Source organism: Ranitomeya variabilis, chromosome 1 (assembly GCF_051348905.1).
Source record: "Ranitomeya variabilis isolate aRanVar5 chromosome 1, aRanVar5.hap1, whole genome shotgun sequence".
Taxonomy (NCBI): Eukaryota; Metazoa; Chordata; class Amphibia; order Anura; family Dendrobatidae; genus Ranitomeya; species Ranitomeya variabilis.
The window spans coordinates 880,664,804-880,689,138 of record NC_135232.1 but is presented as its reverse complement, the minus strand read 5'-3'; the positions used below and the strand labels follow the sequence as shown (position 1 = coordinate 880,689,138).

Below are 24,335 nucleotides of genomic sequence, written 5' to 3'. Positions count from 1 at the left end.
AAAAATTTTTGTGGAAATTTTTTTTATTTTTTTATTTTCACGGCTCTGCGTTCTAAACTGTAGTGAAACACTTGGGGGTTCGAAGTTCTCACAACACATCTAGATAAGTTCCTTGGGAGGTCTAGTTTCCAATATGGGGTCACTTGTGGGGGGTTTCTACTGTTTAGGTACATTAGGGGCTCTGCAAACGCAATGTGACACCTGCAGACCAATCCATCTAAGTCAGCATTCCAAATGACGCTCCTTCCCTTCCGAGCTCTCCCATGCGTCCAAACAGTGGTTTACCCCCACATATGGGGTATCAGCGTACTCAGGACAAATTGTACAATAACTTTTGTGGTCCATTTTCTCCTGTTACCCTTGGGAAAATAAAACAAATTGGAGCTGAAATCAATTTTTTGTGAAAAAAAGTTAATTGTTCATTTTTATTTAAACATTCCAAAAATTCCTGTGAAACACCTGAAGGGGTTAATAAACTTCTTGAATGTGGTTTTGAGGGGTGCAGTTTTTAGAAAATACCCAAGTGTGACACCATTCTATCATATAGACCCCTCAAAATGACTTCAAATGAGACGTGATCCCTAAAAATAAAAAAAAAAGATGTAAAAATGAGAAATTGCTGGTCAATTTCTAACCCTTATAACTCCCTAACAAAAAAAAATTTGGTTCCAAAATTGTGCTGATGTAAAGTAGACATGTGGGAAATGTTACTTAAGTATTTTGTGTGACATATCTCTGTGATTAAATTGTATAAAAATTCAAAGTTCCATTTTTTTCTCTGACGCCCATGACGGCACCACGGAGAGAGGGGATCCGCCCACCAAGGACAGGAAACCTACAGATAAAAAGGCGGTACCTCTCTCCTGCATCAGTTGGTTTCCTGTCCTTGATGGGAGACCTACAGATTCACCTCCGTGGTGTCGTCAAGAGAGATTCTTCGTGGTCAATGCCGGGGCCAATCAGCTCGATTCAGGCAGCGGGGGCCCCCCTGCCTCGGCTGGTGTGGTGACCCGAAGCGCCACCGCTGGGGCTGGCAGGCCTTTAGGGTGCGCGGAGAGAGGTGGCTGGACCATGGCCACCTCTCTAGGTAAGACTCACCGGCAGCAGCATGATCCAAGGAGAGTCCCTCTGTGGATAAGGAGCCTACATCCTGCTCCTCCGGCGTAAGACTGCGGGCTGTAGCTCCCGGGGGTTCCGGGAAGCCAGCAACAAGGTACGGTGATGCGCGGCGCCATCTTGGATTCCGCTGCGCACGCGCGAGATTCCCCGGGATTATGACAGAAGGGGTCTCTGCGCACGCGCGGCTGGCTGTGGCACCGCTCGTGCCGGGATTCCCGTCGGCGGCGGGCAGAAGGGCCGCGCAGGCGCGCGGAATACAGCGCTGTGCTGCCGCGCTGGCGGTGGTACGCTACACGCGGCGATCTGCGCAGGCGCGAGATTCTGCGCGATCTCGCCGGAACTGCGCATGCGTGGGAAAAAGGAAAAAAAAAAAATGGCGCCTTCCACTATTACTTAATGAGCACACACATGGGGGCAAGCGCTTCCTATGGAATCCGACCAGCGTTCACCAGCAATGAGCGACGTCGAGCAGGCATCTCCCCTGTCCAGGGCATCTCCACCGGCGCCGCCACAGCAGCAGCAGAGGCAGCGTCCCCAGAAAGGGCACCAGGATACCGGTAAAGGACGTTCTGGATCACTGCGCAGCAAGGACTCCAGCACAGCATCCGGCCCTAAGGATAGACCGACATTGGATCACTCCCAACCGGTATTTATGGGTCCATAAGGTGGTAAGTGATCTACGTGAATGTTAGTGATAGTGAGGGCCTATTTTTTGTGCTTCCTTACTATAGGGGAAGAAATGCACAGGCAAGTCTAAGCATAAGATTTGTGCTCTGTGTAAGGAAGATCTTCCATCTTCGTGGGAAAAGAGGCTTTGCAGTGTATGTATCCAACAGACAGTGTCAGAGGGCCTCCCCGGGTTCGCAGCGGACCTTAAGAACCTGATCAAAGTTCAGGTAGAAGAGACCTTCAAGTCCCTTAAAGGAGGGAAAAAGCGGAGGAAGACCAAGCACAGATCCCCGTCTCCTGAGTCCGGTGATTCAGGGGAGGATATTGATTCAGACTCCTCCACCTCTTCTTCCTCCTCGGCATCATCATCCTCGACCTCCTCTGGGAGGCGTAGTTGCTTTCCCTTAGAGGAAACAGACAGTCTGGTTAAGGCTGTCAGAAGCACTATGGGGTTGGCAGACTCTCACCCCAAAAAATCGGTCCAGGACATAATGTTTGGGGGGCTCGACCAAAAAAAGAGAAGGGCCTTCCCCCTTAATGAGAAAATCCAGGCTTTAATTAAGAAAGAATGGAAAAAACCCGTAAGAAAGACACTACTCACACCAAAAAGGAAATACCCATTCGATGATCAATCTTGCTCCTTTTGGGAGAAAGCACCTAAGCTAGATGTGGCCATCGCTAAGGCATCCAAGAAATATGCCCTCCCATTTGAAGACATGGGGGTCTTGAAAGACCCTATGGACAAAAAGGCAGATGCCTTCCTCCGAGGCTCATGGGAGGCAGCTGGTGGAGGTCTTAAACCAGCAGTCGCGGCAGCATGTACATCTCGCTCCCTGATGATATGGTTAGACCAGTTAGAAAGCCAACTCAAAAACAAATCATCTCGTGACTCTATTCTAAATACCTTACCAGTTATGCGTGGAGCGGCTGCCTTCTTAGCGGATGCTTCAGCCGACTCAATCAAATTATCAGCAAGAGCGGCGGTTTTTTCTAATGCCGCTAGACGAGCCCTTTGGCTTAAATGTTGGCCGGGAGATCTCCAAACAAAGTCTAGATTATGCACCATCCCCTGTGAAGGAATTCCTATTCGGGCCCACTCTAGATGATATCTTGGAGAAAGCTGGGGATAAAAAAAAATCCTTTCCCGCCCTGAGTTTCCCTTCATACAGGAGGCCCTTTCGGAGCAAGAGGTTCTTCCGAAGGAAACCGGGGAAAAATCAAGATAAATGGGAAGATAAGCGAAACAAGACCAAGGGGTTCATATTCAATAGGAACCCCAACGACAACAAAAAGCCTGCCCAATGAAGGCTTGCCCCAGGTGGGGGGAAGGTTGTCCCTCTTCCTCTCGGCCTGGGAGAAAATTACCAGCAGTCCTTGGGTGTTGAGTATAATAAAGTCAGGACTGAAGCTGAGGTTCCAAAAAACCCCTCGCCCCTTCTTTATGACAACATCGCTAAGGTCTTCGGAGGAAGAACAGCTAGCGTTGGAAAGAGAAGTCATGGGACTAGTAAACAAAGGGGTTCTTACGGAAGTTCCCCTTCAAGAAAGAGGACAAGGATTTTACTCTCCTCTGTTCTTGAGAAAGAAACCGGACGGTTCTTTCAGGACAATTATAAATCTGAGAAATCTGAACAAATTTCTGGAGATTCAGTCCTTCAAAATGGAAACAATAAAAACCTCAATAAAAATGTTGTTCCCATCATGTTTCATGGTAGTCCTGGATCTAAAGGACGCCTATTATCACGTCCCCATCCACAAAGATCACCAAAAATACCTCAGGATAGGTATCTACATTGGGGGAGTGTTATGCCACTTTCAGTTTCTAGCCCTTCCCTTCGGGCTGGCTATAGCGGCACGAATCTTCACAAAATTAGTGGCGGAGGTAATGGCTCACCTGAGGGAGCAAGATACCCTGATAGTGCCATACCTCGACGATTTTTTGATAATCGGTTCCTCTCCGCAACATTGCGAGGAACAGCTAAAAACAATCAGACATTCACTGGAAAATCTGGGCTGGTTAGTGAACTTAACCTGGATTTTTTTATCACCATGTCAAATCCAGGAGTACCTGGGTCTTACGCTGGACTCTTTAAAACAAGAATGCCGTCTCCCAGAGGGAAAAATTCGGAACATCATAAATCTAGTATCCAAAAGGCGAGACACCCCCTACATAACTCTCCGTCAAGCTATGTCCCTCCTGGGGTCCATGACGGCCTGCATCCCGGCAGTCCAATGGGCTCAGCTACACTCAAGGGAGCTTCAATGGCAAATCTTGTCAGAAGAAGTCTCTCTAAAAGGAAATTTAGAAGGTCGGCTCAACTTGTCTCCAAGCACAATTCAGTCTCTGAATTGGTGGACATCGCTAGACAATCTTTCTCAAGGAATCCCATGGGTAACCCCAGTCTCACAGATAGTGACAACGGATGCGAGTCCCAGCGGGTGGGGTGCACACCTGAACGACCTGTTAGCCCAGGGAGCCTGGCCACCTCATCTGATGAGGGTATCCTCCAATATGAAGGAACTGCTGGCGGTCAAGTATGCACTATTAGAGTTCCTGGGTCCCCTTCGGTCTCACCATGTCAGAGTAATGTCGGACAACAAGGTGGTGATAGCGTACCTAAATCACCAGGGAGGTACCCACTCTCAGAGTCTGATGGAGATAACCAAATCGATCTTCCACATAGCCAAAACCAACCTTCAATCACTATCAGGCCTTCATATAAAAGGGGTGGACAACTACAGGGCAGATTATCTAAGTCGCTCTCGCTTGAAACAGGGAGAATGGGAACTGAATCAGTCAGTGTTCTCTCAGATCTCAGGAAAATAGGGCAAACCAAATATAGACCTTTTCGCAAACCATCTAAACAAAAAAGTGAACTCCTTTTGCTCAATAACACCTTGGGGGAACCCGGTATCTCTAGATGCGTTCCTGATCCCCTGGAACCAGCCACTAGCGTATGCCTTTCCCCCGGTTGCTCTGATTCCAGCAGTGCTGAGGAAGATTCGGGAGGACGGGGCCCACAATCTTAATAGCCCCGTTCTGGCTGAAGAGGCCTTGGTTTTCCTGGATGATGAGAATGTCCATCTCCGATCCATGGGTGCTGCCGGATCTCCCGAACCTCCTCTCCCAAGGCCCAGTTCATCATCCACGGGTGGAGAATTTGCACTTGACAGCTTGGCATTTGAAAGGGAGTTACTAGAAAACAGAGGGTTTTCTCCGGGGCTGGTATCTACACTGCTCAAAAGTAGGAAGCCTGTTACAACCAAGCAGTACGGGAAAGTATGGAAAAAATTTCTTTCATCTTCAGGTGTCAAAATGGGGGAGGGTGTCCCCCTTAAAGCCATACTTGAGTTTCTGCAGAAAGGGTTAGAACTGGGTCTGGCCACAAATACCCTAAAAGTACATGTAGCGGCTCTAGGAGCCTTATTCAACTATGATTTAGCAGGGAATCGGTGGGTTGCCAGATTCATCAGAGCAGCCGGTAGATCAAGACCTGCGAAGGTTACCCCTAAGTGGGATCTAAATTTAGTGCTTAAAGCATTATCTAAACCTCCCTTTGAACCCTTAGCGGAAGCTCCTATCAAAATCTTATCCCTTAAAACTTCCTTGCTCGTGGCGCTTACTTCCGCACGTAGAGTCAGTGATATCCAGGCCCTATCCGCTAACCCCCCCTTTCACACATCCTTGATGATAGGGTCATCCTAAAAATTGACCCAGCATATCTCCCAAAGGTGGCATCCCGTTTCCATAGGACGCAAGAAATATCTCTGCCCTCCTTCTGTCCTAATCCCAAAAACAAAGAGGAAGAGGCATTACATACATTAGATGTGAGGAGATGCCTGATGCATTACATAGAAGCCACTAGGGAGAGTAGGGAGGATACCTCTCTCTTTGTGTGTTTCCAGGGTCCCCGGAAGGGGAAGAAAGCATCTAAGGGCACCCTGGCAAGATGGATTACAGAAGCCATCAGCCTGTCATACTCAGCGAGTGGCGTACCCGTTCCGGGAAATATCAAGGCACACTCAACAAGAGCAGTGGCAACCTCTTGGGCGGAGAAGGCCGGAGCTTCTATTGAGCAGATATGTAAAGCTGCTACCTGGTCTTCACCGTCCACTTTCTATAGGCACTATAGATTGGACCTTTCCTCTCCTTCGGACCTTACTTTTGGTAAAAGGGTTCTGGAAGCGGTGGTCCCTCCCTAATGTACAAATCTCTGCAATTCTCTCCGTGGTGCCGTCATGGGCGTCAGAGAAAATAGTAGTTACTCACCGATAACGGTGTTTCTCTGAGCCCATGACGGCACCCGTACATTCCCTCCCTTTCACTTCTTGGGTGTGCACAGAAATATAGTGCCTTATGTTAATAGTGTAAATAATCACGCGGTATCTCAACTAAGTAATGTTAAAATAATAATAATAATAATAATAAAGTCTCCGTTCATAGTCTCCCATCGTTCTCTAGTAAACAACGGATGCAGGAGAGAGGTACCGCCTTTTTATCTGTAGGTTTCCTGTCCTTGGTGGGCGGATCCCCTCTCTCCGTGGTGCCGTCATGGGCTCAGAGAAACACCGTTATCGGTGAGTAACTACTATTTTTTCACAAATAAACGCAGGTAATATCATATAAATTTTACCACTATCATGAAGTACAATATGTCAGTAGAAAAAAGTGTCAGAATCACCGGGATCCGTTAAAGCGTTCCAGAGTTAAAACCTCATAAAGGGACAGTGGTCTGAATTGTAAAAATTGGCAAGGTCATTAACGTGCAAACCACCCTTGGGGGTAAAGGGGTTAAACAGCGGACACACATGGTTTCCCCAGCACTGGATTCCTGCAGCGGCTGGTGAGATCGTGTGTCCGGTAGAGGGGGCAGGAGCAGGGGGCCAGAAGAGAGGGATGCCGCATACCTGCCTGGGCTGTGCTGGATGCTCCCTGCTCCAGCATAGGACCTGTGTGAGGTCATGAAGCGGGCGGGCTGGAGTATCACATGACTGCACAAAGCCCTCCCTCTTCATTATGTCGTCAGGTCCTGAAAATATGTACTAGAATCTGCAGGCTTCTTATTACATGAGTTGTGGAGAGACAATAAGAGGGAAGGTTGTGTGGTCATGGGATGCTGCAGCTCTTCATTACTTCACCACAGCGTGGCTCGCTGTGGGACCTGCACAAGTAAGAATTAATTAAAATTACAACACAAAAATGCACTCTGCCACTCCTGTGGTGAACTATAACTCCCAGGATGCCATAGGATCTGCAGGACCTGCTGGGAGTTATAGTTCTCCCATGGGATCTTAAAGCAGCACTCCCATGTTAATTTTTCAGTGCTGGAGTGGTGCTTTAAATATAAGCACTGTGCCCCCATTCTTATACTCTCCCTCCCCTCCAGTATCTTCATATAGTACTTTACAGACACCACACTGGTCCTGCAGCACCATCTTCTACCCGTAGCTTCCAACATAATAACATACGATTATACTATTGTGTGGTGTTATTATATGTTAAATATTTTACCACATTTTGCTTCAAAAATTTTTTTCCCTACTTTCCACCTCTAAAACCTGGGTACGTCTTATAGTCCGAAAAATACAGTATATAATCATTGCAAACAGTGACCAATTTCAAGTGTTTATTTCTGTTACTGTTGATGACTATGGCTTACAGCCAATGAAAACCCCAAAGTCATTATCTCTGTAAATTTAGAATACTTTATAACACCAGCTTGAAACATGACTTTAAAAGCTGAAATGTTGGCCTACTGAAATGTATGTTCAGTAAATGCACTCAATACTTGGTTGGGGCTCCTTTTGCATCAATTACTGCATCAATGTGGCGTGGCATGGAGGCCATCAGCCTGTGGCACTGCTGAGGAGTTATGGAAGCCCAGGTTGCTTTGATGGCAGCCTTCAGCTTGTCTGCATTGTTGGGTCTGGTGTCCCTCATCTTCCTCTTGACAATACCCTATAGATTCTCTGTGGGGTTAAGGTCAGACGAGTTTGCTGGCCAATCAAGCACAGCGATGCTTTTTTTTTTTTTTTTTTTTTTTTAAACCAGGTATGTGTACTTTTGGCAGTGTGGACGGGGGGACAAGTCCTGCTGGGAATGAAATTTCCTTCTCCAAAAAGCTTGTTGGAAGAGGGAATAATGAAGTGCTCTTAAAACTTACTGGTAGACAGCTGCGCTGACTTTAACCTTAATAAAACAGTGGTCCTATAACAGTAGATGGCATGGCTCCCCAAGCCATCATTGATTGTGGAAGCTTCACACTGGACATCAAGCAGCTTGGTTTGTGTGCCTCTCCACAGTTTCACCAGACTCTGGGACCTTGATTTCCAGATGAAATGCAACATATACTTTCATCTGAAAACAAGAACTTGGACCACTGAGCGACAGTCCAGTTCTTTTTCTCCTTGGCCCAGGTAAGATGCTTCTGGCGTTGTCTATTGGTCATGTGTGGCTTGATACAAGTAATGTGACACTTGTAGCCCATGTCCTGGATATGTCTGTGTGGTGGCTCTAAAAGCAATGACTCCAGCAGCAGTCCACTCCTTGTGAATTTCCATAAAATTTTTGAATGGCCTTTTCTTAATCCTTTCAAGGCTGCGGTTATCCTGGTTGCTTGTGCACCTTCTACCACACTTTTTCCTTCCACTCAACTTTCCATTAATGTGGATACAGCACTCTGAACAGCCAGCTTCTTTAGCAATGACCTTTTGTGGCTTCCTTTTGGAGTGTCAAGTCAGCAGTCTTCCCCATGATTGTGGAGCCTACTGAAACTGACTAATGGACCTGTTTTGTACGCTTAGGAAGCCTTTGCGGCAGTTTATTAACCTAATTTACTGAGCTAACGACTCTTGGGTTTTCATTGGCTGTAAGCCATAATCCTCAACATTAACAGAAATAAACAATTGAAATAGATCACTCTGTAATGACTGAGTTTCACTTTTTGTATTGAAGAACTGAAATTTAACTTTGATCTCTAATTTTTTTGAGAATCACTTGTTGTTTTGGGGCAGATACGATGTTTAATCACCTCTTAATATGCTTTTTTGTGTTGTGGCTGCCGAAAAACTGAAATTCTGGCTTTTTAATTTAATCTTCTCATTAAGCCGTTTACCAATCGGATTTAATATTTTGATTTTTTTTTTTTTTACAAACCTTGCCATGACTAATTTGTATTTTTTAAATGGGAGATGGTAGAAACTATTTAAACATGTTTATTTTTTAAAACCACTCATTCTTTTTTTTTTTTTTTTTTGGCACTTGGGTATTTTAGTCCCCTCAGTGGACTTGAAACTATGATCATCTGATGGCTTGTCCTATATACAGCAATGCCACAGTATTGCTGTATATTGCTAAAATCACGGTCTCCTATGAACGCCAGCCACGTGCAGACTTTCACAGGAGTAGTCTCGAGAGGCACAGACTTCTTCAGCAGACCCCTGGCCATCATGTCACTGAAGGGCCGGTGGGTGCATAGAACGGCCCCCTGACAGTGCGCTGTGAATGCCGCTGTCAGATTGTCAGTGGAATTTGACAAGTTTACAGCCAGAGGCTCAGCTTTGCTCCTCCCACAGCTGTTTGATGGAATCTAACGCTGAATCTGCATCTACTGCAATGTCAGGGAAATGGCATATGGCGTATTCTGTATGTCATGTGTCATTAAGGGGTTTAGATAATTTAGACATGTATCAACAAAAAAGACTGAATTCCCAATTTCCCCCAAAAATGTGAATATGAAGTCCTTTTTGCAGTAAGGCCGGGGTCACACTTGCGTATGGCATCTGATGCGATATGCTAATGACCCTCGGTTCCTGCTCTGCTGTAAGTGGGAGCCGAGTGTCATGCGTCTGTGCTCCGAGCCTCTCACAGAGAGAATCGGAGCACAGCCGCGGAGGAGGCGCAGAAACTTCTGATTTCTCCATCTCCTTCATTGCTGGTGTCAGCGTATAGCGCTCATCACTCGGATGATATCCAAGTGATATGTGCGGTCACTTGCACCCAAGTGTTGGTGACAATCGCAGCATGCTGTGATTTCACTCGCACGTACAATACGGCCGAGGAAAAAAAGTGATGGCAGCTTCCCCATAGATGAATACTGGTCCGAGTGCTATGCGATATTTTATCGCATAGCGCTCGTCCGTATTCCTCGCACTTGTGACCCCGGCCTGAGGGTGTATAAAGCAAGCTCACGAGTTGAGCACGCTGAAGGACTTGCAGGTGCTGGCTTAGGCCCCTTTCACACATCAGTTTTTTGCTGTCAGTCATAATCCGTTAGCTTGACCGATCCGTCGCAGATTGTGAAAAGCTGATGCAATGGATTTGTTTTTTTTCTACGGATCAGACTAGCAGATCTGGCTAATTGGATCCTAAATACATCGGAGCATGCTCAGTTACAAAAAGGAATCCGTCGCTGGATTCCGTCATTTGACTGATTCGGTTCCATTCGAGCAAACGACGGACGGCGATGGAGCTGTCGCTGTCTGATTTTTAGACGTACACAAAAAAGTTAGTTTGTCCGTCGTCTCCGCCCACCGGACAAGCAATTTTTGACAGATCTGGCAAACGACGGATGAATTGTGAGGCCATCCGTCGCTAATGCAAGTCTGAGAAAAAACCGATCCGGCGGCATCAGTCAGATTCGTTTTTTTCATAATTCGACGGATTGCGACTGATGCAAAAAACTGATATTGTGAAAGGGGTCTTTCACAGCTGACTGCTGGCCTCTGGTGCCAAATATACACATTTGTGTGAACCCATTACAGTCTAGGGATATAATTGTCCAGATATGCACACCAAATATTGATGAAAATCGAATACAACATATTGGTGTACTAATGAAAAATGGTCCTTGCCACTCCCCTTCTTCAGATGATTGGAGAACTGGAATTTTGCATTGCTTGTTAGTAGGGTTGAGCGACTTTTAATTTTTATAGGGTCGGGTTTTCACGAAACCCGACTCTCAAGTCGGGTCGAGTGAAATCGGCCGACCCTATAAAAAAGTCGGGGTCGGCCGAAGCACGAAACCCAATGCAGTGCAATGGGATACTATGGTTCCCAGGGTCTGAAGGAGAGGAAACTCTCCTTCAGGCCCTGGGAACCATATTTAAGTGTAAAATAAAGAATCAAAATAAAAAATATTGATATACTCACCCTCGGACGCGCCCTGGTACTAACTGGCAGCCTTCCTTCCTAAGAATGAGCGCGTGAATGACCTGCGGTGACGTCACGGCTTGTGATTGGTCGCGGCCGCCCATGTGACCGCTCACGCGACCAATCACAAGCCGTGATGTCATCTAAGGCCCTTCACGCACTCATTCTTAAGAAGGAAGGCTGCCGGAAAGAAGCAGGGCGCGTCCGAGGGTGAGTATAATACCTAATAGGAATATACTCACCCTCGGCTTCTTTCCGGCAGCCTTCCTTCCAAAGAATGAGCGCGTGAAGGGCCTTAGATGACGTCACGGCTTGTGATTGGTCGCGGCCGCCCATGTGACCGCTCAGGCGACCAATCACAAGCCGCGACGTCACCGCAGGTCATTCACGCGCTCATTCTTAGGAAGGAAGGCTGCCAGTTAGTACCAGGGCGCGTCCGAGGGTGAGTATATCAATATTTTTTATTTTGATTCTATATTTTACACTTAAATATGGATTCCGATACGATTTCCGATATCGCAAACATATCGGAACTCTGTATCGGAATTCCGATACCAGATTCAGAAGATCGCCGACCTCATGGCCGACCCCACACAGGGGTCGGGTTGGGTTTCATGAAACCCGACTTTGCCAAAAGTTGGCGACTTCTGAAAATGGCCGACCCGTTTCGCTCAACCCTACTTGTTAGTATTGTCTATTGTGCAATCACAGGTTCAAGTTCATCAGAGAAATGAATTGTGGAAAAAAATAAATGTGAATTTGGTATAGCCATTTAACTTCTCAAACATTCTGTAATTTAAAAAATAACACCCAAAAAACTCACTGCTTTATATTAATTTATTTTCCCCGATATATCCCAAAATTGAACAATTATGGGTATCGAAGGATATTACAAGAAAGTTTAAAAATACAATGTTGTTCACCATTTTCGTTCAATTTGCTATTGGCATACAGATTTGCAAGATGAAGGTGACCTGTCGCATTTCTCTGCTGCACAGTGAACTCTACATTCCTCCTCACATAAAGCAAAAGTTCACATAAATTATGGCTCTTGGAAGGCTACTTGCAGAGATTGTCTACAATATAAGTGTAGGTTTACCTCCGAGTATACAAATGCTTAAACAAATTTTTAATCTCTTCCAGTGTTTCATTGGCAAGCAACAATCATGGGCCCTGTAAGTATGAAGACCATTTTAACGTGTTTGTCCACTTAATTTCATGTAAAACGTACTTGTGCTGAGGCAAAAAAGTAACTTCTCAATTTAATTTGTGTTAACTTTGTTTTAAGAGTAAACATTGTCTTAAATTTTTTTCACAACTCGCATGTGAAAATAAGAAACTGTAATATATCAGTGAAATTGGCCCCTTTCTCTGCCAGAACTGATCTTTTTGTTCTCAATTCACAGGTAAAATCTGTCTTCCGTCTCTTACATTACTGAGATGGGAGAGAAGAGTTGGTGCTTCCAATGATTTATGCAAGAGTCATTGGTTTTCAGCAGAAGTTGCAGCAGAATCTGTGCCTCTTGCTCCTCCATTGACTTTTCAGTGCACCAACATTTGTCTCCCATTTTAGTAATAAATAAATCTCTCTTCACTGAATACATAAAAAAAAAAAGTGATATCAGTCCAGGTGTAGAGAAGACTATTTCCCTGATAAGAGATTACAGAGTTTCTTGATTTCATTTGTACTAATGATAGATAAAATACAAATTACAAATGCAGTTACTCTTAATATTTGCATTCCCAAAGGTATTAAAGTTAGGCATGGTTAATTATTGATTTGGTTTGTTTGGGTTTTTTTTTTTTTTTTAAGTCTTTGTAGAACAGCACCAGGAAAAAACATGTAAACGCTACCTTCAGTTTTTTCAGTGCTTGGGCTACACAAAGAACGAGCTTACAAGATTGCAGGGGAAAGGTTCTAGAAGGCCTAGCCTTACTCTGAAACACTTGCAGTTACCATATACATGTCAAATGTATATGAAATGACACCTATGGGAGGGAGCCAGTGGGAGGATTTCTCATTAAAATGACCAATAGGCCTCATATCTTGGACAAGTCATGCAACAAAAGTATTGTTTTGTTTTTTTGTCTACAACTTGCTGTTATGTGCCTATTTTAGAGTTCTAGATAAGCTGCAATCAAAAAATGCAACAGGGTTATATCGGTCAGGCTACATTGTGACTCTCGGCTATCATTGGTGTCAATTTCACTGTGAATCAGCACATTAGCGCTCCATATGTTGCCATTAGCCCCTGCCTGGAAAGCATTTTAAAGAGGATTGTGCCAGGAGCCAGATTGTATTGTGAAATCTGACAGATCCACTTTAAGCAAACTGAACACATTTGTGAATGGAGGACTTGTTGTATTTGTGATGGCCTATGTGCTTTGTAAATCTGTCAGAATGGCTACTCGGATATCTCTCACTTTTGTACAAGCTGCTAGACTGAGACTGAATACAATTTTTCTTTAACTCTTACTATAGGGAAAAATTAGTATTGGAAAAGGGGATATTGTCTGCAAACTGTATGCAGACCTGTCTCCTGACAGTTAAGCACACTGCATTGAGGCAAAGTACATACAGATCCATTTAATAATGCATGCAGTTTGCATTCGCTGCTGTTTAATGGCTGATTTCACAAAGCAGTCTAGGATTGGAGCAATACGCAATTTAACCCAATAGTTGAAATGACTGTCATTTTATGCTTAGTCTTCAAGAATAAGCTTGGGCATACTTTCTTGAGACTAAATATCGAATTGTCTTACTGCCACACTTAAATTCCTAATAAAAATATATACATATTTTTTTTTATCCAATTGTCTATTCTTGTTTGTTGCAGAATGACAGTCCATATCAAGGTGGTGTTTTTTTCTTGACGATCCATTTTCCTACAGACTACCCCTTCAAACCTCCCAAGGTAAGTAATTGTTTTTTGTTTGTTTTTCATTAAAAATAAACCAAACTTATGCCACAAGGAGACTGAGCAGAAGATTTTTTTTTTTTTTTTTTTAGCCCGCAAAGCTTTTACTACTTTGGAATCTATTGCAATGATTAGTCATAAGCTGTGCTCCAGAATGAATGTATGTATGAATAATTTTCGCTGCAGAACTCTGATTAATGTGTTGCCAATTAACATATAATACAGATCTTGATCATGATGGGTGATGTCTTCAGCAATGTTAATGTGTTTTTCCCCCCCGACTAACGGTAACAATAAAGTACAGCAAGAATGTGATTATGCGTAGACTCGTGGGCTGGCATTATGCTGCAGAATGAAATGCTGACCGGTTCCCTGTATAGGAATTGTTTACTACTTAGATATTGATGACCTACCTACATTAATTGGTTGTCTACACTAGTTACATCTCACCACCTTCAGTGCTGCATGGTGAAGTAATTTTCAAGAACAGGATTCGCTTAAATAGCTGAGCTGTTGCACCTGAGAACGGTCACCACACACTGTCAGGCTGGGTTCACATTGCGTTAACAGCAGCCCGTTCAACACATGTGTTAACGGGCTGCTGTTAACGCAAGTGCCGACTTGTCATACCGCTAGCCAGGGCCGTATTTGCCACTAGGCACTTGAGGGCACGTGCCTAGGGCGGTGGGATGCGGGGGGGAAGGGGGGGGCGGCAGCACCTGAGCAGGTGTGTGTTGTGTGTGTTTTTTTTTTTTTTTTTTTTTTAAAGTCCGGCCCGGGTCACCTTAAACATCCCCGCCCGCTGCTGCCTCCTTGCCCCCTTGAAGACATCATGATACGGTATGATTGATTCATACTCACCTCACCTGCTCCAGCGATGCCTGGTCTGCTCTGTGACTGCACGCCCTCGCCTCATCCTGTGTGAGCTGTCACATTGTACCGCTCATTAAGGTTCATGAATATGCATGCATATTCATGAACTTAATGAGCGGTACCACCTGACCGTGGCGCTCACACAGGACGAGGGTGCTGCACCGTCGCCGGGAGTCGGGACAGAGGTGGACCCGGGATTCTGTTCTTCTGCGCGGTGTGAGGTGAGTATGATATGACAGCCAGGGGGGAGCCGGAGAGGATGAAGCAGGACCGTGGATGGGGAGCAGCGGGGCAGCCGATGAGCCACGCATTGGGGGGGGGGATGGGAGATGAGCCAGAGCCACCCATGCATACAGGGAGGGAGGGGGAGATGAGCCACGCATTGGGGGGGGGGGGGGGGGGGGATGGGAGATGAGCCAGAGCCACCCATGCATACAGCCACGGAGGGGGAGATGAGCCACGCATACAGCCAGGGAAGGGGAGATGAGCAACGCCTACAGGGGGGGATGGGAGATGACGAGCCTGAGCCACCCATGCATACAGGGAGGGGGAGATGAGCCACGCATACAGGGGGGATGGGAGATGAGCCAGAGCCACCCATGCATACAGGGAGGGAGGAGGAGTTGAGCCACGCATACGGGGGGGATGGGAGATGAGCCTGAGCCACCCATGCATGGAGGGAGGGGGAGATGAGCCACGCATACGGGGAGGGAGGGGGGTTATGGGAGATGAGCCTGAGCCACCCATGCATACAGGGAGGGGGAGATGAGCCTGAGCCACCCATGCATACAGGGGGGATGGGAGATGAGCCAGAGCCACCCATGCATACAGGGAGGGAGGGGGAGTTGAGCCACGCATACGGGGGGGGGGGGGGGTTATGGGAGATGAGCCTGAGCCACCCATGCATACAGGGAGGGGGAGATGAGCCACGCATACGGGGGGGATGGGAGATGAGCCTGAGCCACCCATGCATACAGGGAGGGAGGGGGAGATGAGCCACGCATACAGGGGGGGGGGTTTATGGGAGATGAGCCTGAGCCACCCATGCATACAGGGAGGGGGAGATGAGCCACGCATACAGGAGGGGGGGGGCATTATACAGTATGCATGGAGCATCATGTGTGGCCATTATACAGTATTGAGCATCATGTGTGGCCATTATACAGTATTGAGCATCATGTGTGGCCATTACAGTATTGAGCATCATGTGTGGCCATTATACAGTATTGAGCATCATGTGTGGCCATTATACAGTATTGAGCATCATGTGTGGCCATTATACAGTATGGAGCATCATGTGGGGCCATTATACAGTATTGAACATCATGTGGGGTCATTATTCAGTATTGAGCATCATGTGTGGCCATTATACAGTATTGAGCATCATGTGTGGCCATTATACAGTATTGGGCATCATGTGTGGCCATTATACAGTATTGGGCATCATGTGTGGCCATTATACAGTATTGAACATCATGTGGGGTCATTATACAGTATTGATCATGTGTGGCCATTATACAGTATGGAGCACTGTGGCCATATTTTTTTTGTTATAATTATTGTATATGAAAGTGTGATCAGCAGTGCTAAATGGGTGTGGTTGGGACTTGGATATGGGTGTGACTAGTTGTGAAATGGGTGTGGTCAGAGGTGTGGCCTAAAATTTGCTGCGGCGCACTATGTGCGCCGCAACCTTTATGCCTCTTTCCCTTCAAGAGTTGGGAAGTATGGTACCGCATTCGCCAGATCACAGCAAGTGCCGCAAATCCCATAGGGAATGAATGAAGCCAAACGCAGTGTTGCCGTAAGTGATCCGTTACGCGGCAGATGCAGAAAAAACTGCCCCCGATCTGCTGCAAAAGGCTATTTTCACAGCAGCAATTCTTGCCAAAGTCACTGCCGATAGTGTCATACTCACCAATGGGGGAGGCACCACTAAAAGTGCCTAGGGCAGCAGAAACTCTAAATACGGCCCTGCCGCTAGCGCAGATAGAGCTAGCAGATGCTCTGTCTGCGCTAGCAGTGACGGATCCAGTAACGCTGCAGCCCGCATCCCATGGTCCATCACTCAATGATGGCACATCACTAGCGCACGCCCGTTGTGGGCGTGCGCTAGTGATGCCTCCGCCATAGGGCTTAATGGCGGCATTTACGGACTGCGTTACACCGCGTTATGCTGCTGTGTAACGTAGTCCGTCTAACGGACCTCTAAAACGCACTGTGAACCTGCCCCAAGGGTAAGTTCACACTGGGCGTTTTTGCTGCGTTTTTGTGCTAATTTTCAGCTGCTTTTTACAGTACCAGCAAAGCCTATGAGATTTCAGAAATCTCATGCACACACATTGGTTTTTTAGTCATCATGATTTTGTGCTTTGCAGCGTTTGTTTTTTTTTTTAAATGCATAGAGCAGGTCACTTCTTTCAGCGTTTTTCACCCATTGACTTGAATGGTGAAAAAACACTGCAAATACGCAGGCTGACCTTTTTTGTAGCATATTTGCTGCAGAAAAGTCTAGGAGAGCAGGATGTGACCTCAGTCAGCTTCGCTACCTCTAGATGGCAGGCTGCATGATGTGTCCATACAGCCTGTCATTCAGGAGAGCAGATCCGAGCGCCATTCGCTTGAAGGGGGGGGGGGGGGGCGCCGACAATAGTGTTTGATGCTCTGTTGTATGCATAAAAGCATGGCAAACACCGCTTCTGATCGGCGTTGAAATTATCTCCGCCGGTCGGAGTGCCTCGGTTCCCACACTGTCATGACAGCGAGAGCGCTCAACTGTGATCGAAGGTGTAAACTTTACCTCCGGTCACTGTCAGCTGATGGGACTACTGCTGCCATCATCCGACACCTGCTGCCGCTATTAATAGTGAGAGCAGGAGCGGATGATAGGAGTGTTCATCAGCCACTCCTGCGCTGTAAATAATTTAAAATTAATAATTTAAAAAAAAAAAAAATCCCTGCATGGGTTCTCCACTATTGTTTTTGATAACAAGCCAGGTAAAACTCGCAGCTTGGGGCTGCAACCCTCAGCTGTCAGCTTCAGCAAGGCTAGTTATCATGAATTAGAGGGATTCCCACGCTGTTTTTATTACTAAAAATGTATGGGTCCCCCCATTTTTGACAACCAGCCTTGCTAAAGCTGACAGCTGGGGGCTGCTATTCTCAGGCTGGTAAGGGGCCATGGATATTGCACGCCTCACCCCTTCCTCCAGCTTAAATATAAGTCTGCAGCTGCCCTGTATTGTCAGGTGACATAAAGCCCAAGGATTAGAAATGGAGAGGCGTCTATAAGACATCTATCCATTACTAATGCTATAGTGATATAGTAAATGGACACAACCAGCATAAAGCTCCGTCCCAGCTAGACTAAACTTTGTTGACCTCGGTGAGATCCCCGCTAGCATCGTGAGAAAGTTGCACGGTGCAGAGGAGAGTTCTCCGGGAGAATTTCAGAGGTGAGTTTTTTTTTTCCCCCTCTTTAATTTCCCCTCCAATTAAGTATCCGTAATGTATGTTCCCTGTGGCTAGTAAAGTACTTGCGGCATCGGTCCTGACTGGAGTTGTCTGCAAAATTGCTCATGCTTAAAATGGTGTTGCTAATGGCCTTAACATCAGCCCGCCCGTAGGGTAAGTGACATACAAGCCCTGTCTATATGCTCCCCATACACGCAAGTATTTGAGGACAGGGTGGTACTCCCTGAAGTGGCATCACCATGTAAAATGACTATAATGCTATTTACCTGCAGACTACCCCTACATCTGTTAATGGGAAGCAGTCAAGTCCAGAAACACGATTTACATGCAAAGTATCTTTTCAGGATTATGTACTAAATTAATTTGAAAAGAAACGCTTGTTATAACTGTCATTATTATAGACAATTACATACTCTGATAAAGATTAAAAAATATAGTTGGGTCCATTTAGCTTTCGTTTGAGATTAAATTGTGCTTCATGCTAAGCTATGATTGTGATGAAACAATAATCATTCCCATTACTGATCCCTTGTAGTTCCTCTAGTGCTGCCTGCAGGGCTCGTGCTTCCTTTACTGGTGGAGACAGGCAAGTGGCCACAGCAGTAAACCTGTCACCACTGTGGACTGATTAAAGGGACTGTAGGCACAAAATGACTGTTCAAACCAAGTACAGGCGCTTGTTGCTTCATGGAGGGGCCAATGATTTATACACACACTTTGGTTTCAGTCTATCTCCACCCTTCTCATGGGGGTAAGTGGGAGGGATAATAGGGTAAAACAAGCCGGTCGAGAAGTGTATTTAAATGATTGGCACTGCCATTAAGCACCGAGCAGCAGCAGCCGCCGATAGACCTCAAATATTTCTCCAGCAGCGGCCAGAGTAAGATTTGTGGCGAGTCTGCATGTTTCTATGTGCCTTGTCGGATTTGAGAGGCATGAACGGCCTAATGAATCAGGAGCATCTGCTCCCAAAAGACACCATCAACATTAGCAAGTGAATCGCTGGTCTTAATGATTAGTCCTCAGTCCAGTGTGATCTGGCAATGCAGAATAGCAGTTATGTGAAAAGGACTGGAGCTGTGCTGGAAACTAGGGAAGTCTGCAATTGAGTAAATTTTCGCACTTCTACTTCATACAAGCTTAAACAATAAGTTACGTGAGTTTCGACTGTAGTTTTTGATTAAGGACCCCATTTTCTCACTAAAAAGCAATATATTTGTCCAAAATGCACCAATAAATTCAAGAATACTTATTATAGGAATGTGCAAGGCTCAATCAATAAAAATATATTGCATAATATTAAAAGTATAAAATGGACATACAAACGTCTGACACATAAGATACTAAAGATAAGGTAAGTGATAACAAAACTCCTTTGTGTGAATACTTCAAATCAATACGGTGATTGCACACTATGACTTGAAGACGGATACTCAAGTACAAGCCAAAATAGCCAGTGCTGTGTAAGTTAAGACCCTTTAAGGGGGTGACCAAGTTTAAGCAAAATGCAACGGGTGTGGTTTTATTTGATGGGTAAAGTGTTCTCCATGCCACTGTTCTTTACGGTCATAGTATACTTTTACGTAATATCATGCTAATAGTTTCTGCATCTACTTTAAAGGGCCTTAACTTGCAGAGCACTGGCTATTTTTGCTTGTATCTTTTTGAGTATCTGTCCTCAATGCTGTGATTGCCCATAATAAACTCTGTACTTTTTTTTTTTTTTTAGCCCTTAACTCTTGTTAGTCCTTAACTTTAGTATCTTGTGTCTAACTTTTGTAGAGCAGCAGTGTCATGGGCTTAGCGACTCTTATGTGGCTGCTGCGCTGCTCTCCCTCTGCTGTCTGACCGCTACTCCATAGTGAGCCGGGCTTTCAGGGGCCCATGCCACTGCCATTGCGTGCGAGGCACGCTGGAAATGGGCGTGCCCGTGTGACGTCTGGTAGTGTGCGGCGGGGCCAAGATGGCGGCGCTCATGGTAAAAAAAGCTGGCTGGGCCGCATGGATACTGAGCGCATCCCGACAGGGTGGCTAGAGTGGGGGAGGGACATTTTTTCTGTACCGGAGGAGGCAGGAAGCGCAGTGGATCCCTCTAATAAGGTGGGGCGACCACAGAAGAGGTGCTAGTGTCTGAAGCTCCCCATTATGGAGGAGGTCAGGCACTATCAGTATGCAGCCCTCCCATTCAGTCAGTCAGTGGTGATACCGGATGGAGAGCACATCTGAGGTCCTACTCAGTGCAGGGAACATGGTCTCCTCTAGAAAGAGATCAGGTTCAAACTTAAAAAAAACTGTGGAAAGAGCCTTAAGACACTTTCTTCCCTTCCTTCTGAGTCGCCATGCCCGGGTCATGTCGGACAATCGCGCGATGGTGGCTTATATCAACCACCAGGGGGCAACGAGGTCCCATACCCTTATGGGGGCAGCGAACATCTTGCTCCAGCTAGCAGAACACCTGCTAACTCTTATGACATTTCACATAAGGATTATAGAAAACATGAAAGCAGACTTCCTGAGCAAGAAACTGAGGCAGGGAGACTGATCTCTGAATCCTCAAGTGTTCCAGCAAATAGTGCAGGCATGGGGCAGGCCGGAGATAGACCTGTTTGCCAGTTTACACAACCGGAAAGTGAGAAACTTCTGCTAGTTAAAGCCAAGGGAAAATTCATTTGCGGTAGATGCCCTTAAGATACCTTGGAAGTTCAGTATGGTCTTCGCGTTTCCCCCGATGGCGTTGATTTTAGCAGTCGTGAGAAAGATCAGGCGAGAGTGTTTCTCATTGCTCCATTTTGGCCGAGGAGACCGTGGTTCTCCCTTCTAAGGTAGATGTCTGTTACCAATCCATGGATTATACCAGAGAACCTGGACCTGCTTACCCAGGGGCCTGGTGTGCCACTCTCAAGTAAAGGGCTTCCATGTGGCAGCATGGAATTTGAAGGGGCGTTAACTAGTCGGTAGGGATTCTTACCAGGGCTAGTTTCCACCCTGTTGAAAAGGTAGGAAGCTGATTACATCAATGATCTATGGTAGAGTATAGAAGAAACTCCTGGAGTTTTTAAGGCAGCGCTTGGGGGATGAAGCTCCAGTTGGGGCTATTCTAGAATTTCTACAGTCCGGATTGCAACTAGGGTTATCTACTCGCAAGGTACAGGTGTCTGCCTTGGGTGTCTTGTATAATTACAACCAAGCATCCAATAGATGGGTGTCCCGATTTTATTAAATCCTGTAACGGATGTAGACTGGTTATAATTGTGAGAATTCCTCCCATGGGACCTGAACCTAGTTTTAGAGGTGCTATCAAGGGAACCATTCGAGCCCTTACTAGAGGTGTCTGCAAAATTCCTCATGCTTAAAATGGTGTTGCTAGTGGCCTTAACATCAGCCCGCCCGTAGGGTAAGTGACATACAAGCCCTGTCTATATGCCCCCCCATACACGCAAGTATTTGAGGACAGGGTGGTTCTGAGACCAGATCCGGCTTATCTCCCCAAAGTATTTCTTAAATTCCAAAGGAGCCAGGAGATCACCTTACCCTCGTTCTGTGACCCTAATAATCCAGGGGAGGAAAAATTCCATACTTTAGATGTGAAAGGTACATGTCCATGACTAGTCAGTGGAGGAAAGATCAGTCCCTATTCATAGCCTTCCAGGGTAGCAGAAAGGGTTATGGGGTATCTAAGGGTATGTGCACATGTTGCAGATTTCCTGCAGAACTGCAGCTTTTTTTCCACGCAGAAACGATGCAGATCCGCAAGTGATTTACAGTACAATGTGAATCAATGGCAAAAAGAAAATGCTGTGCTAATGGTGCAGAAAAATCTGCACAGAAAACGCAGCAGATTCAAAAAAGGACCATGTCAATTCTTTGTGCAGATTCGCAGCGTTTCTGCACCCTTTCCATAATAGAAATCTGCAGGGGTAAAAAAAAGGAAGAAATCTGCACAAAAATCTGCAACGTGTGCACATACCAAAAAAAGCGCAGATTCTGACCTGCGTTTTTTGCCAAGAGATGCAGAATCTGCACAGAAAATTCCACAGTCAAATCTGCAACGTGTGCACATAGCCTAAAGGTACCGTTGCCAGATGGATCAGGGAGGCCATCGGCTTATCCTACTCTGCGTGTAGCGCTCCGGTTCCTGAAGGAAAAAGGCTCACTCCACCAGAGCAGTGGCTACTTCCTGGGCAGAAAAGGCGAAGGTATCGATTGATCAGATCTGTAAGGCCGCTACCTGGTCCCCAACATCTTTCTTTAACCCTGCTGTGGAACCATAAAAAAAAATCACTGCTTTGGTACTATGGGGTCTATATGACCCCAGGCTCAAAATCGTCATATTTCATTAAAATGAATATGCTGGCTGTTCAGAATAATCAAGTTTCATTCTGTCATCATTTCAGAACACTGCTATGAAATCAAACGTAACTTTAAAGTGATTTGTCATCATCAAACACAAACTGAAATTTATACCAAAGTGCTTTACTAATAATTAAAAGTATTCAATAAAAAAAATGCACAATAACTGCAACTGTGTGGATTTTAGTAAAAACATGATGACGAATGATCGGGCAATAAATTTAGCCCTTACATTCACTGCACGTCATAGTGCCATGTTCTACACAAATGAACTTCTTGCAGTCATTGCGAACAAATCTAGGTTTTTTTTGTCCTTCGATCGAGAACAAACGTAGCACCGTTTGCGCTGTCCTGTAACACTGCTGGTGTCACTTGGGAGTGACTAGCCATTGTTTATTTAAAATTATATTACAAAACCTGTGAATAAATAGAAGTTAAAAAAAAGTCAGACAAAGGTAATATGGGGTCAGGAGAGTCCAAAACACAGAAAATTGGAAATAACTGAAACAAAATTGAAAAACAAATTCAAAATATCATAGGCAGAAATATATTACTTGAAAATACATAGGTCAATGTCTGAGATTGACCAGTTTTAGAAATATTTTAATTTATTAAGCGCTGGGGCCTATATGACCCCATTGTTCCACAGCAGGGTTAAGCACAACAGGCTGAATCTGTCCTCCTCGGCTGACCAAACCTTTGGTAGAAGGGTGCTGTAAGCGGTGGTCCCTCCCTAAGGTGTTTCCATTTCTCCAAAAGTCTCTCAGGTGTGCTGTCATGGGTGAAGGGAAAACACCAAGGTTACTTACCGGTAGCCGTTTTTTCCGAAACACATGACAGCACCCGTATATTCCCCCACACTTCTCACCTCTTGGGTGTGCACTATAGTCAGGGTGTCTTTTGTTGATACAATGTGGTGTTGGTTTTCCGTGTAAACTAACCGGAGGACCTCTAATGCTCTGTAACCCAACTGAAGCGAGGGAGAGGTACCACCCTTTTTATTTCAGTGGGTTTCCTGTCCTGGCTGGGCAGTTCCCTCTCTTAGCAGTAGCAGTTTTTTCCAGGAACCCATAACAGCATACCTAAGTAACCTTGGTGTTTTTTATTGATTTTGATCCTTGCACATTTCTTTAGTATCCTTAGTAGTAATAAAAAAGCACCCTCAAATCATGATGAAAAACCCCCCCTGCTTTCTCAAGGAGTTTCTCAAGGACCCCCTTGAGAAAGCTGTGACAAGCGTGCGTTGGGGTTTGATCATCCGGTCCAGTGCCTCCTACAGTTGTTTTGCACCTGTGGTAAGCCATGAGTCGTCTTTTATGGATTTAAATTACTATTCAGATACGGGGCTTCTTTCACTGTAGCACTAGTGACATACAATTAATCATGTTTTTCTGTTGGCTGGCAGTGCTGGTCCGTGTATACAATAAAATAATCTTTTTAACCTAGTTACACCATAGTCGCCTCTATAGTATCTGTAACATGTTTATACCAATTCCTTCAGTGGTAGGGCATGTATGCCTTTGTTGGTTTGCCACCAATTCTATTCATGTTATATATTGTTTCTTAGTTGTTCTATACAGGTTTACAATGAGTAATAAAGATTTGCCTAAGAATACCTTACATCACTGGTCTTGGACAATCTCATCTAAAAATTCTGATCTACCTACTTAGGATCTAGGTTATTGCCATGGCCACAGTTTGCTTGCATGCATCATCCGTTTACTCTGTCTAGTATTTCTTGTTCTCCCCACACTGGTGTTTGTGACAACCACTCCCAAAAC

General features: G+C 45.5%; 1 protein-coding gene across 1 annotated transcript in view; it reads left to right on the top strand.

Moving 5' to 3' along the window:
* Window positions 1-24,335, top strand: part of UBE2D3 (ubiquitin conjugating enzyme E2 D3) — an 84,701-nt gene that overhangs the window by 34,108 nt on the left and 26,258 nt on the right. The window contains exons 3-4 of the mRNA XM_077278049.1: window positions 12,083-12,114; window positions 13,777-13,854. Coding sequence (XP_077134164.1) covers window positions 12,083-12,114; window positions 13,777-13,854 — 110 coding nt within the window. The remainder of the gene's footprint in view (window positions 1-12,082; window positions 12,115-13,776; window positions 13,855-24,335) is intronic.